Here is a 12,003-nt window from a genome sequence, read left to right on the forward strand (position 1 = left end):
GAGGGGGAGGGAGAGGGGAGGGGGAGGGAGAGGGGGAGAGAGAGGGGAAGAGAGAGGGAGAAACAATATCTTCTATCCACTGGCTCACTTCCCAAATGCCCATAACAGCCAGGGCTGAGTCAGCCAAAGCCAAGAGCCAGGAACTCCATCTGGGTCTCCCACATGGGTGGCAGAGACCCAAGTACTTGAGCCATCATCACCTGCTGCCTCCCACAGTGCTCACTAGCAGGAAGCTGGAACTAGAAGCAGAGCTGGGGGACTTGAAGCAAGCACTCTGCTGTGAGACGCGGCGACCCGAGCCCCATCTTGAGCGCTGAGCGAAACGCTTGCCCTTGTCTTGGTTTATTTTTCTGAAAGTTCCCTGAGGGCAGAGGCCATGCCCCCTCATCTCCTGATTCAGCAGATATCCATTGGCGGGGGTGAGAGGCGTGCCCAAGCCCCTGTACTCTTAGACTCATAGGGTCCCAGTGACATCCCATGCAGTGGCCCTGGCACGTGGGGATCCTGAGCCGTTGAGACACAGCCGAGATGAGCTGTCAGTGTAAGATACACACCGCGTTCCAAAGACTTAGCAGGAAGAGAAGAGTGCAAAATGTCTCACTAATATTGTTTATGTTGATTACAAGTTGCAATAATATTTTGGACATCATGGGTTAAATATAGCACATCATGAAGACTGATTTCTGTTCCTTTTTACACTTTAATGTGGCTGCTAGAAAATTCTCAGTTATGCACGAGCGTGTGACTTATAGTTGTGGCTCATATTGCACTTGGGTTAGACAGTGCTGGTCTTGAAACACATTGTTCAAGTCAGCATTTACTCGTGTGTATTTAAGAGACAGTTGGGGCCGGCGCTGCGGCTCACTAGGCTAATCCTCCGCCTTGCGGCGCCGGCACACCAGGTTCTAGTCCCGGTCGGGGCACCGATCCTGTCCCAGTTACCCCTCTTCCAGGCCAGCTCTCTGCTGTGGCCAGGGAGTGCAGTGGAGGATGGCCCAAGTGCTTGGGCCCTGCACCCCATGGGAGACCAGGAGAAGCACCTGGCTCCTGCCATCGGAACAGCGCAGTGCGCCGGCAGCAGCGCGCCTACCGCGGCGGCCATTGGAGGGTGAACCAACGGCAAAAAGGAAGACCTTTCTCTCTATCTCTCTCTCTCACTGTCCACTCTGCCTGTAAAAAAAAAAAAAAAGAAAGAAAAGAAAAGAGACAGTTGGTCCTGTCCTTGAAGACTTCAGATAGGACAGGGTAGAGGGGCTGATATGCCAATGTGTACCCAAAATTCCCTGGAATAAATGTTGGGGTGGATCCATATTTTAGCACTCTGGGGCCTTGAGAAGAAGTCAGGGAAACCTTCATGGAAGAGGTGCTTTCGGAGTTATGCATTATAGAATGAGTAGAAGTTCGCAAAACAGGCAAGGACGAGGACGGGCGCTTGTGGCTCGGGGGCTTCACTTTTGGAAGCTGAGAGGTAGACACCTGCATAGAGTGCTCCCGGAACACAGGAAGCTCGCTGTTGTCGAAACATGGCTTGTTGGTGGACAGCAAAACAAAGACCTGGCGAGAGGCCGAGGCTCCTGGGCAGGGCACGGCTGGCCCGGGTGTGAGCAAGCCCACCCCTCTCCCTCAAAGGCTCATAACCGAGCAGACCTCGCTTGAGTGCAGCAGATAAGCTCTTTTATTTCAGTGCTTGCTTCTTGTGGTTCAAAAGCACATCCACTGCCTGCTTGGAACCCCACAGCTTACAGAACCATAGAGAACCAGAGCTATGTCTACACAGAACATGCACACAGTGGCTCACTTTGTGATTCTTCCCCATGCAAAACAGAAACTACTCCAAGTGCACCAGTGCGGTTTTCCCCAATCCTCTCTGGGATTTTGGGGACCCTGGTGACTGTGACCTCATCTCTCCCACACCGCCTTCCAGCCTGAGGGAGGCCCAGTCACACAGAGCAGGACATAGAGCCAGAGATGACAACTTAGGGGCAAGGGCTGCGCCTGGAGGTCCTAGCCTTGCAGAGAGGGCGTGCCCAAGGCACCGCCCTCACTGGGCAGTGACCAGCATCCACAGCTAAGGCTCCTGGGAGTCCAGGCACCCAGGGCTCTTCCCTAGTACTGAGATCTGAAGGGCGGCACCTGGGCTCAGGGCCGGGGAGAAGGGGCCGGCATGCTCATCGTTTCACTCTCAGGAGCACTGTGGGCCCAGGACCCAAGGCTTGCAGGTGCAGGGAACGGACCCTGGGGTTATTTACAAGGCTGGGCGACACAGCATCAGGCACTTGGAGATGAGCAGTTCCATCACATGCAAGGGGCAGCTGAGGACCACAGAGGGAAGGCAGTGCCATCCAGCCGGCACACTTTTGCCCCTTTTGTGCCCACTCCAGGGGGGCTGGCAGTGGATTCAACAATGTGGCGGCCATCGCTGGCTTCCCAGGTGCTACCTGGGCTGGGTAAGGAGGTATGGCTCCCTCCTCCCCCGCCCCAGCCGTGGTCAGTCAAGGTCAAGATTCCTAGTGTGATGGCACGGAACAGTCCTCATGGTTAAGGGGCATGGGTGGGGGGCTAGGCTGGCAGAGGTGGTCAGGACAGCTGTCAGGGTACATCCCATTCCGAAGGGTCCCCCTGGCAGCCCACCCCCGCCCTGGGCTGTGGGCCCAAGAAGGGGCAAAAGTCGCCTGTTAACTTGGGGTAAGGATTAGTATCAGACTGGGGGCTCTCCGCAGGCTGGGGGCAGTGCGCAGGCCCCTTAGGAGGGGCCGATGATGATGTTCCGGAAGCCCTTCACGGACTTGAGCTTGTCACTCTCGAAGTTCACCACCAGCTTGCTCAGGCCCACGTGCAGCGGCAGCAGGTCCACCCTCACCTTGACCACCTCCTCTGGCTCCACGGGGTCCGGGCTGCAGAGAGACAGGAAGAAGGTGAGGAGCGGGCCCAGGCCTGGCTGGCACCGAGGACCAAGCACAGAGCTGCTGCAAATGCAGAGCTGGCATCAGCAAGAGTGCAGTGGGCCCTGGACAGTGTCCCTCCCAGAGAGCCTAGCGAGTGCCCGTGTGGGCAGGGATGTGGGGAGTGCACTTGGGGCACGGTGGCCCCATGTGTGCAAGTGCGTTGGGCTGCACACCCATGGTCTGTGCCCTTTACTGCACAGGTATGGAAGTAGAAAAGCAAAAAATAAGTGGGGGTGAGCGATGGTAACGTGATTAGACACTGCTCAGGACGGCTGCATCCCACTTTGCGGTGCTCGTGTCAAGTCTTGGCTCCACTCCCAATTCCAGCCCCTGCTGATGCGCACCCTGGGGAGGCAGCAGGGGGTGGCTCAAGTATTGGGGCCCCTGCCGCCCAGTTTACAACTCCTAGCATCAGCCTGGCCCAGCCCTGGGCATTGTAGGCATTTGGGGAGATGGAGCTCTGTTTGTCTGTCTCTGTCTCTTTGTCTCCTTCTTTGTGTCATATAAACAAAATAAATGAAAATTTAAAAAGCAGAAATATACCCTTACATATACATATGTGTGTAGACAGGTGGGATACGTGCACATGTATGTAGAGTGCAGAGGTCTCTGTTCACGTGAGGACTCACGTACTGAGTTAGGTGCTTGGAGATCAAATACAAGGGGACTTCAAAAAGTTCATGGAAAATGGAACTAAAAGAGAGGCTTATTTGGTTGTAAAAAATCGAAATCCATGCATATTTTTCATAATTTGCATTTTCCATGAACTTGTTTAAGACCCCTTATGAGTCATTGTTCCTGTTTGTGAAGACACACAGAACATAGCTCACGTGGCATGAGTGCTGAGAGAGGAAATGAGATAGGAGCTCCAGCCCGCAGGGGTTTGGGAGTGGACAGCGATGGCGGGAGGGGGTGTGGGCAGCCCCACGCCCTCGGGCTCTCCCAGGCTCGCAGCTCGAGCACTCGCACTCACATCTCCACCGTCTTCTGCTCCTTGAGCAGGCCGGCCCCCTCCACCGTGAAGGAGCAGCCTGTCAGGGGCACCGAGAGCGGGTTCTGCATGGACACCTCAGCCACCAGCTTGCGGTTCTGCTTGGGCTCTCCCAGCACCTGGAAGGAGGCAGGGATGAGGCAGACGTCAGGGCAGGCAGGGTCCAGCCTGGGCCGCCTCTGTAACTGCTGCAGTTGGGCCCAGTGTTGGCTGAACAAAGCCATGCCCAGCTCTGTCACTGTCACCCCCTGCTCTGTGCCTGTTTCCTCTCCTGGAAAACACACATGGCGGTGACACCGGCGCAGGTCTCCTCTGCGGAGTTGCAGTGAGGCTCCATGTGCCTGAGGAGATGCACAAAGTGCCACCGTGTTCTAGGTAAAAGGTCACAGGCTGTGTGACTGCGGGCACTTACTGCCCTCTCTGAGCCTTGGTGTGTGCATGAGAGAGAAAAGCCTTTTGTGAGAAGTGACTGGGCTCCAGCATGCCAGTCCGAGCAGGTGACCACTTACGGGGGACTGGTGCTATGACTCCTCCGGGTAAATCACTATGATGGTGACGCTGGTGGTGGAAGGAGCAGCTTTTATCATGTGCTGGGCAGGGCTCTGGATGCTTCCTGTGTATGTACTTACAACATGTGAGGCCTTACAACACCCCTAGGCACCAGCAGATGAACGAACGGAGGCACAGAGGCTCAGTAACATGGCCAGGGCCACCCAGTCACAAGCCCAGGTGGTCAAGCGCCAGTCTGTGCCCCTCACCTCCAGCCTCTCTCTGCCCCAGCAGCGTCACCAAGGTCCTGGGGCCAGGGGTCGAGCCTTAGCGTGATCCTGAGATCTCTACATCTCAGGACCCTAGCTCCACTCCCCGGCACTACAAGCCCCAAATTCTTTCGGCTTCTTGATGCTTTCCCCTGATGCGGCTAGGAGTTGGGGACCCCCGAGGCACCAAAGACCATCTTGAGGTTGCAAGGAAGCAGGTGCGTCCCACACCCCGCCCCAGCTGGCCCTTACCCGGATCTTGATTTCGGGATTCTCCAGGTAGATGTCCCTCTGGGCCAGCACATAGCTGTTGGCAGCTGGCTCGATGAGGAGGCCCTGCACCTTGATGAGGTTGGACTGTGTCAGGCTGTCCCGGTACTTCTCATACAGGATGCGAAGGGGGATGCTCTTCTCTGCACGGGAGGGAGGGGAAGGGAGGGAGCTCGTGACTGTGCCGCAACACTGCTCCCACCCCTCCTCTCCCACCCCCACCAGGCACAGAGAGGGGAAGGAGGCTGCTGGAGGTCTCAGCTGCGAGTGCCTGGACAGACCCAGGCCTGCCCCGGCCTGTCCTGGCTCTAGGGTCTCCAGGGAGGAGCTAGAGCAGGAGGCAGGGTGGCTGGTGGGGAAGTGCCCAGGCTCCGACACGTTTGGGTTGTAATCCTGCTTCTGGTGCTGCTAACGGGTGACCTTGATCAAGGCCCTCCATGCCCAGGTCCTCAATGTTCACCCTGGTGCAGGAGGGTGTGGGAAGGCTTAGCTGGGCGGGGGCAGGGGAGACCCTCCCCTCCCCATACACCCTGGGTGCTGGTGCCACATCATGGGGCAGGGGGAGGGGATCAGAGCTGACCCATGGCACGATGCAACCTCCTACCACCTTCTCCTCCCCCAAAAGGCTGTACGTTTATCATCATACGACTTAACGGGTGAAGAAACAGAGGCCCACACAGGCGCAGTCTCATTGCCCGGGTGGGCAGCCGGGACGAGCCGTGAGCGCGTTTGAGTGACAGTCTGGAGCCCAGCGGCACAGTCGGCCCTCTCTGGACTGGGGCTCACTTTGACGGGACTGTGCCCATTCTACAGATGAAGACACGCCTCTGCCACTAGACGCTCCCATGGGTAGACCTGGCTGCTGGCTCTGGCCACTGCCTGAGCCTGGGGACACAACTTCCACCCTCACATAGTGACAGCGGGTGACAAAGAAGCTGGCAGGGCCAAGCCCTCCCACCCCAGACTAGTGCTAAGTGTGATTTTGAGCCATTTTTCTGACAAGAACACTGAGGCCCGAGGGCACCAGGGTCCAGGAGGCAGACAAGAGCATGGGCCTGAGAATCCACAGGCCTTGTCCAGGCCCTGCTTGTTCCCTTCCTCCTCCCAGAGACCCCTGGGCAGATCCCTTTTACCCCTTGGGCTTCCCTGGCAAGCAGGAGCCTGGGGGTGCTCTTCGGGCTCCCTGGTGCTGGGAGCGGAACCAGAGCCAGGTCGGCAGAGAGGCTGCTGCCTCCTTTCTCTGCCCTCTGCCCTCACCCTCCCCTCCCCAGGCCAGCACTCCCCAAACTTCGGCCATTGGTGACTTGTCCATGCAGCCGTGTGCACCCCCGTCATTACCCTGCCTGGCCGTACTGCGCAGGGAAGCCTCTCAGTACCCGCTTGCAGACTGGCCACGCTGGAGGCCGGCCAGCAAGGTCGTGCAGCGGTACCGTGATCCGCTGGGCACTCTGAGGCCAGGAGCTGAGTGTCCAGTCACAGAGCGACAAGCGGGGCCCAGATGCCGGGGATCGGCTGGCACCCGAGCTCAGCTGGAGGCCTGAGACCCAAGAGACGGCCTCTCTCTCAGTGCACGCGGGTGGGCCGTGTTGCAATGGCGTCTCCAGCCCTTTCGATCCCAGCACGGGTCTGCTGCCACCTCTGACCAAATGATGCGAGCCAGGGGACAAAACCCAACTTCTGTGCCAGGAAGGACAGAGTGAAAATGACCGCGCAGAACCCGGCGGAGCAGAATGGAAAGTCTGAGCGGCTCCGCGGGAAAGAAGGCAAACGCTGTCCTCAGGAGCCTGAGGACCGCCCCAGCTGTTGACTTTTCCAGGAGGCGGGGACCAGGGAGGACAGGACTGAGAGCCGCAGGCCAAGGCCCTGACTGCAGCCTTGGCCTCAGGCCACAGGCCGCTGTGCAGAGGTGCCTGTTCTAGGAGGTGCCTGGGGCCACCTGGGGAGGTATGGGAGCAGAGAGGAGAAAGAGTGAAGCGGGAAGGGAGGAGAAGCAAAGGAGGAGGAGGCAGGGCTGGGGGCACCTGGATTCCGTTCAGCTGTCCCGGGCTTGGCTTCCTGTCCGTGAGCGCATGGAAAGCCCCCAGATCTTATCGGCAAAGAATAACAAGCAACTCAGCTGAAATGCAGCCTGGGAGGTGGGAGGGAGGGAGTGGGGCGAGGGTGGGGGGGGGAGAGGCGCCCTCGGGGCGAGCCTGGCTTTGGAGAGCAGACAGCATGGACAGCATGAACCATGAACCCTCCCTGCTGTCCCCAGGCGGGGCCCCTATGATGTGGGCACATCACCAGAACAGGCACAAAGCCAGGGCAGAACAATGCCCCCAGCGCTGCCTGATGGTCTCTGGGAGGCCAGGGGTGACTCCCAGAGGCCAAGGAGGGAATCATTTGGTAGCTGTGGCCCAGGCCTGGGTTCAGCTCCTGCCACACATTCCAGGAAAGCCACTTCCTCTCCTGGGAAGCGCAGAGAAGGAGCGACAGGTATGTGTTCAAGAGGGCTGGGGGCCCTGCCAAGGGGGCCTGGGTCCTGGCACGGCCGAGAGAAACACCCAGGGCTGCGGCCAGGGGACCGCGGGAAGCCGAACGTCAGAGCCCTGACCACTGCACACACTCGGGGACGGACCCTGCCCGTGACTCTGGGACTTGGAACCAGAGGCGAGGGCCAAGTCCTTTCCACACCGGCACCATGGCAGGGGCCCAGGAACCACTGAGCTCAGAGTCACCAGCACCATCTGGGACAGCAGGTGTTGAAAAAGAGCCTTGGGTGGGGCTCCTGGGGCTCCCTGCGCCTCTGCTTCCTGCTCACCCCAGCACCCTTTTGCACACTCCAGAAGTTCCCTGAGCACCCCTCTTCTCTCAGCCCTCACGGGTGGGTATGCTGTCGTCCCGTTTCACAGATGGGTATAACTGCGGCTCAGAGAGCATGTTTGCCCAAGGCTGTCCATTTAGAAGACGGCAGAGGCAAGACTGAATGCTTCTGAATAGATCTTTCAACAGCATGAGTGTCAGGGTCCAGTGCCAAGGGGCTCTGCCCCAAGGGTGCGGCTGCAGGAGTGCCCACAGTGGGTCCAAGACGGAAAAGGCAGGAGTGGCACTGTCAAGACCACAGAGCGGCCTTCTCAGGGACTCAGAGGCCGTGCCCAGTGCGCCAGCCCGTGGCGGTCAAGGGCGGAGGCAGAGGTGACCATAGCAATGAGAGGGACTAGTACTGGCTCTGCAGGCGGGAGGGGGTAGGAGGGGGTGGGCAGTAGAGGCCATAAGCACAGAACCTGTCCCACCTGGGTTCCTAGCGGGTCCCGGGTATTGAATGCCTACTGTGTGCACAACCTCTTACCCCTGCAAAGTTCTGCACTGTCGTGTAGGTGCAGGGAAGTGGCCACCGGCCTTGGTGACGCAGAGCATCCCCAGGAGCGATGCTCTGCTTGGTCAGTGTGCCCCACAGAGGACAGCCACATGCTCTCCTGGCCCCAGGACCCTGCTGCCAGCTTGTAGGAGAGGGGGCCTGGGCTGCTGGCGGGGGGGGGGGGTGTCACTGCTCTGCACTGCCTCACCGCGTGACCTGAGGGCCTCCAAACAATTGTAGGAAGATCACCGGGCACTGTGACAAAGCCTGCAGCCACAGCAGAGGGCCCAGAGGCTTGAGGCGGGGCTGAGGGCTGGCTCATCTATCTCCAGGATTTCCCTGGGAAGGGGTCTGCCTGGCAGGGCAGCCAGGCCAGGGAGAAGACACCCCCACATAGGCCTGGACACCCCCCTGCTGTTGCCGTCTGAGCTCTTTGGTTCAATACGGCAGCTTCTGGCCACCAATGGCTACCTTGCCTCAGAGCCGACAAAAGTATAAGTTTAACTGCAGTGGTACTAGAGGGCAATGGGGCTTGGAGCCAGGAGAGCGCAGAGCCGGGGGTCCTGCCCTGGATTCCCCTGCCGTGTGAGGAGCTGCACAGGCGACGCCAGCTGCAGCCTTGTCCCCCTGAGGCCCACAGCGTCCAGGCCACAGGACGGTGCAGCAGGGGTGGCGGGCAGAGGCCCCCAAGGAGCGAGGAGCAGCTGGCAGGCTGGCAGAGGGACTGGGGAAGCAGCTGGGGTCACGGGGATGAAAGGAAATGAACTAAGACGGTGCGAGTGCTCTTCCAAGAGCCCCTGGAAAACGTGTGTTAGGAAAGAACGATTTCGGAAATGTGGGCAGCAGGACAGACGTGGGCTATGCTTCCGTTCTCCATGAACCTTTTCCCGCAAGGGCAGGTTCAGGTCTCGGAACCCGTCACTTCCTGGCGATGTGACCTTGGGAACCATGGCGTCACCTCTCTGCCTCCATTTCCTCATCTGGCAAACGGGGGCAGTGATGGACTGGCCCTGCCACGTGTGTGATGAGAACAGCGCTCAGGGCACCGACGCCGAGTCAAGGCCAGGTTAGCATCCCCGGGGGCACCCCGGCAGCACCCAGGAGCTCAGGGCCTTACCAGAGAAGGGCTCCAGGGCGAGGCTGAGCAGGTCCATGGTGCCGCACTCGGGCCCCAGGACCCCGTTGTAGCTGACGGTGCGGGCACACAACACGAGGCGGCAGGCGCGGTCCTCGGCCGTGTCATTGGTGATGTGGGCGAAGACATCGAAGTCGCTGCCCTTGCTCATGCTCTCGGCCACGCGGATCCTCATGGCCACCCCCGTCTCCTCCTTCTCGGCCAGCTTGTTCAGGTGATTGGCCCTGGTGAAGGCGTCCCTCTCCTCTTGGGACCCTGTGGGAAGAGAGCCCCACCCACAGTTGGAATGGGGGCTCCGTGGGAAGGGCCAGGCGCTGGCTTCCCAGTCCTGTGACCTGGAGCAGCACTGAATGAGTCGCTCCCCTCGTTCCTGGGCCGGGAGGAGGACAGAGCGTCAACTTCTAGGCATCCCTCAAAACCCGGCCCCCAGTGACTCCTCCTCCAGGAAGCTTTCTCTGACTACCCCTCCCCGGTTATTTTCCGTTTACGTGTTTAGCTCCTTGAGTTGCTCCAGGGCTAAACCAGTGTTTTACCTAGTTCCCTGTCCTACCCAGTGCCTGGTGCATCCTTCATCCTTGGTGTGAACACGATGCAGGCTTTCTCACTGCCGAGCGTTTGCACAGGAAGCACTTCTGCCCGAAGCCCTTCCCCTCCCCTTCTCTGCTGTCCAGCTCTCCAGGGGGCGGGACCCCCTCCCCCACTATTTACCCCTCTCCTGGACACCTTTTATTCTCGCCTGCCCTGCAGTGTTATTAGGTGCATGTATCTTTTTCTCCTGGCAAACCCTGGCTTGAGCCCTCGCCAAGGCCAGGGAGAGCACTGTTTCCTTCTGCTTGCTCCCTCCCGGCTGAGCACTCAAGCCTCCCTCGGCCCTGCACCCACGTGAGAGACCCAGAAGCTCCTGGCTTCAGCCTGGCCCAGCCCCAGCCGTTGCAGCCATGTGAGGAGTGAATCAGTGCAGGCGCCCAAGCACTTGGACATCCTCCGCTGCTTTCCCAGGCGCAGTAGCAGGGAGCTGGGTTGGAAGTGGAGCAGCTGGGACTCAAACCGGTGCCCATGTGGGATGCTGGTGCTACAGGCTGGGGCTTTACCCTCCCTGGGCTCTGTGAACTTTCTTCAAACAGAATGCATGCACCAGTCATGGGTGCAGAAGTAACATGCGCGCGCCCGCTGGGCTTGTCTGTGGGAGCGCGGGCGCCTACCCTCCGGGAACTTGTAGGTGTGGGTGATGTCCTCGCGCTCGTCGCGGCCCACGCTCTTCGTGCTGATCTTCAGCCCCACCACCAGGGAGTGGTTGACGGATTTGTGCATGGACCCATCTTCCTGCTGGATCCAGTCCACCACGTCGGCGTTGACCTCGGCGAAGACAAAAGGCGCGTCGTACTTGGTGCTCAGGTCACCCTCCTTGATGGCGCGAACCGGAACGGGGCCACAGCAGTATGTCCCTGGGTGCAGGGGAGAAGGGGGAAGAGACAGGCTGGGCCGAGGGGAGGCTAGTGTCCTCCAAACCCTGCACAACTCGGCGACAAAAACAGTCTCAAAGCCACGCAACCCTGTGACTGTGGGACCACTGCGGAGTAAGGGATTAGAACAGACTGTGAGGTCTGGCTCTTAGGGTTCAAGTCCCAGCTCGGCCCTTATTTGCTGTGGGGCTTGGGGTGATCATTACCTTCCCTGAGCTGCAGCTTCAAGGCAGGGGGGATGGGTATATTTGGAACATGAGTTACAGACATAAAGCTCTCTGTACAAACTAAATGTGATGCATGAATTTGATGACTGGAATAGAAGTTTATCCCCAGGCATCCTAAGGAGCTAACGGAGCAAAGCGGCAGGTAGCCCGATAGGCAGGGGTGCACCTGCCCCAGGTACTGCTCATGCTGGGGGCCAAAGGCAGTGTGTGTTGCCAAAGGAACGTGACTCTTGGTTTTTATCTCAGGCTGGATTGCAACCATCTCGCACACAGGCTTTGAGGCTAGGGACTCCAGCTGGGAAGGCATGTTTCAACAGCCCGCATGGTGGCACACGGTGACATAAACTGAAACTCAGATCGCAGAAAGCCATCCACTGGAGAAATGCTAATGCTGCATGGAGAATGAACCGAGCTGGGGAACAGGGCCGCATGCAGGGCGCCGGGTCCACAGACCGCGAAGGCGCTGCCAGCAGCATTTAAGGGACCATGAACTTGGATGGGAAAACAATGGCATTTTTACTTCCACTATACTTTGCTGACACTCACTGTGATTGCAAAAGCCAGCAACAAACCTCAGTAGCCTTGGGAGTGCCTGTGACTCATCACCCACAAGAACCACACACAGATTGAGGCCAGCACTGTGGCTCAGGGGGTTAAGCCGCCACTGTTGGTGCTGGCATCCCATATGCGAGCACTGGTTCGAGTCCCAGCTGCTCCGCTTCTGATCCAGCTGCCTGGGAGAACAGTGGAAGATGGCCCCAGCGCTTGGGCCCCTGCCACTCTCCGGGAGACCTGGCTGGAGTTCCAGGCTCCTGGCTTTGACCTGGCTCAGGCCTGACTATTGTGGCTCTTTGGGGGCGTGAACCAGCAGATGCAA

General features: G+C 59.0%; 1 protein-coding gene across 1 annotated transcript in view; it reads right to left on the reverse strand.

The window, feature by feature from the left end:
- Nucleotides 1–1,652: 1,652 nt before the first annotated feature.
- The window catches only part of TGM2 (transglutaminase 2), a 28,301-nt gene continuing 17,950 nt past the window's right edge, over nucleotides 1,653–12,003 (reverse strand). The window contains exons 9-13 of the mRNA XM_062204188.1: nucleotides 10,639–10,881; nucleotides 9,419–9,691; nucleotides 4,947–5,107; nucleotides 3,919–4,055; nucleotides 1,653–2,894 (exon numbers count right to left, since the gene is read on the reverse strand). Coding sequence (XP_062060172.1) covers nucleotides 2,744–2,894; nucleotides 3,919–4,055; nucleotides 4,947–5,107; nucleotides 9,419–9,691; nucleotides 10,639–10,881 — 965 coding nt within the window. The 3' untranslated portion in view covers nucleotides 1,653–2,743. The remainder of the gene's footprint in view (nucleotides 2,895–3,918; nucleotides 4,056–4,946; nucleotides 5,108–9,418; nucleotides 9,692–10,638; nucleotides 10,882–12,003) is intronic.

This window comes from Lepus europaeus, chromosome 10 (assembly GCF_033115175.1).
Source record: "Lepus europaeus isolate LE1 chromosome 10, mLepTim1.pri, whole genome shotgun sequence".
NCBI classification, from domain to species: Eukaryota; Metazoa; Chordata; class Mammalia; order Lagomorpha; family Leporidae; genus Lepus; species Lepus europaeus.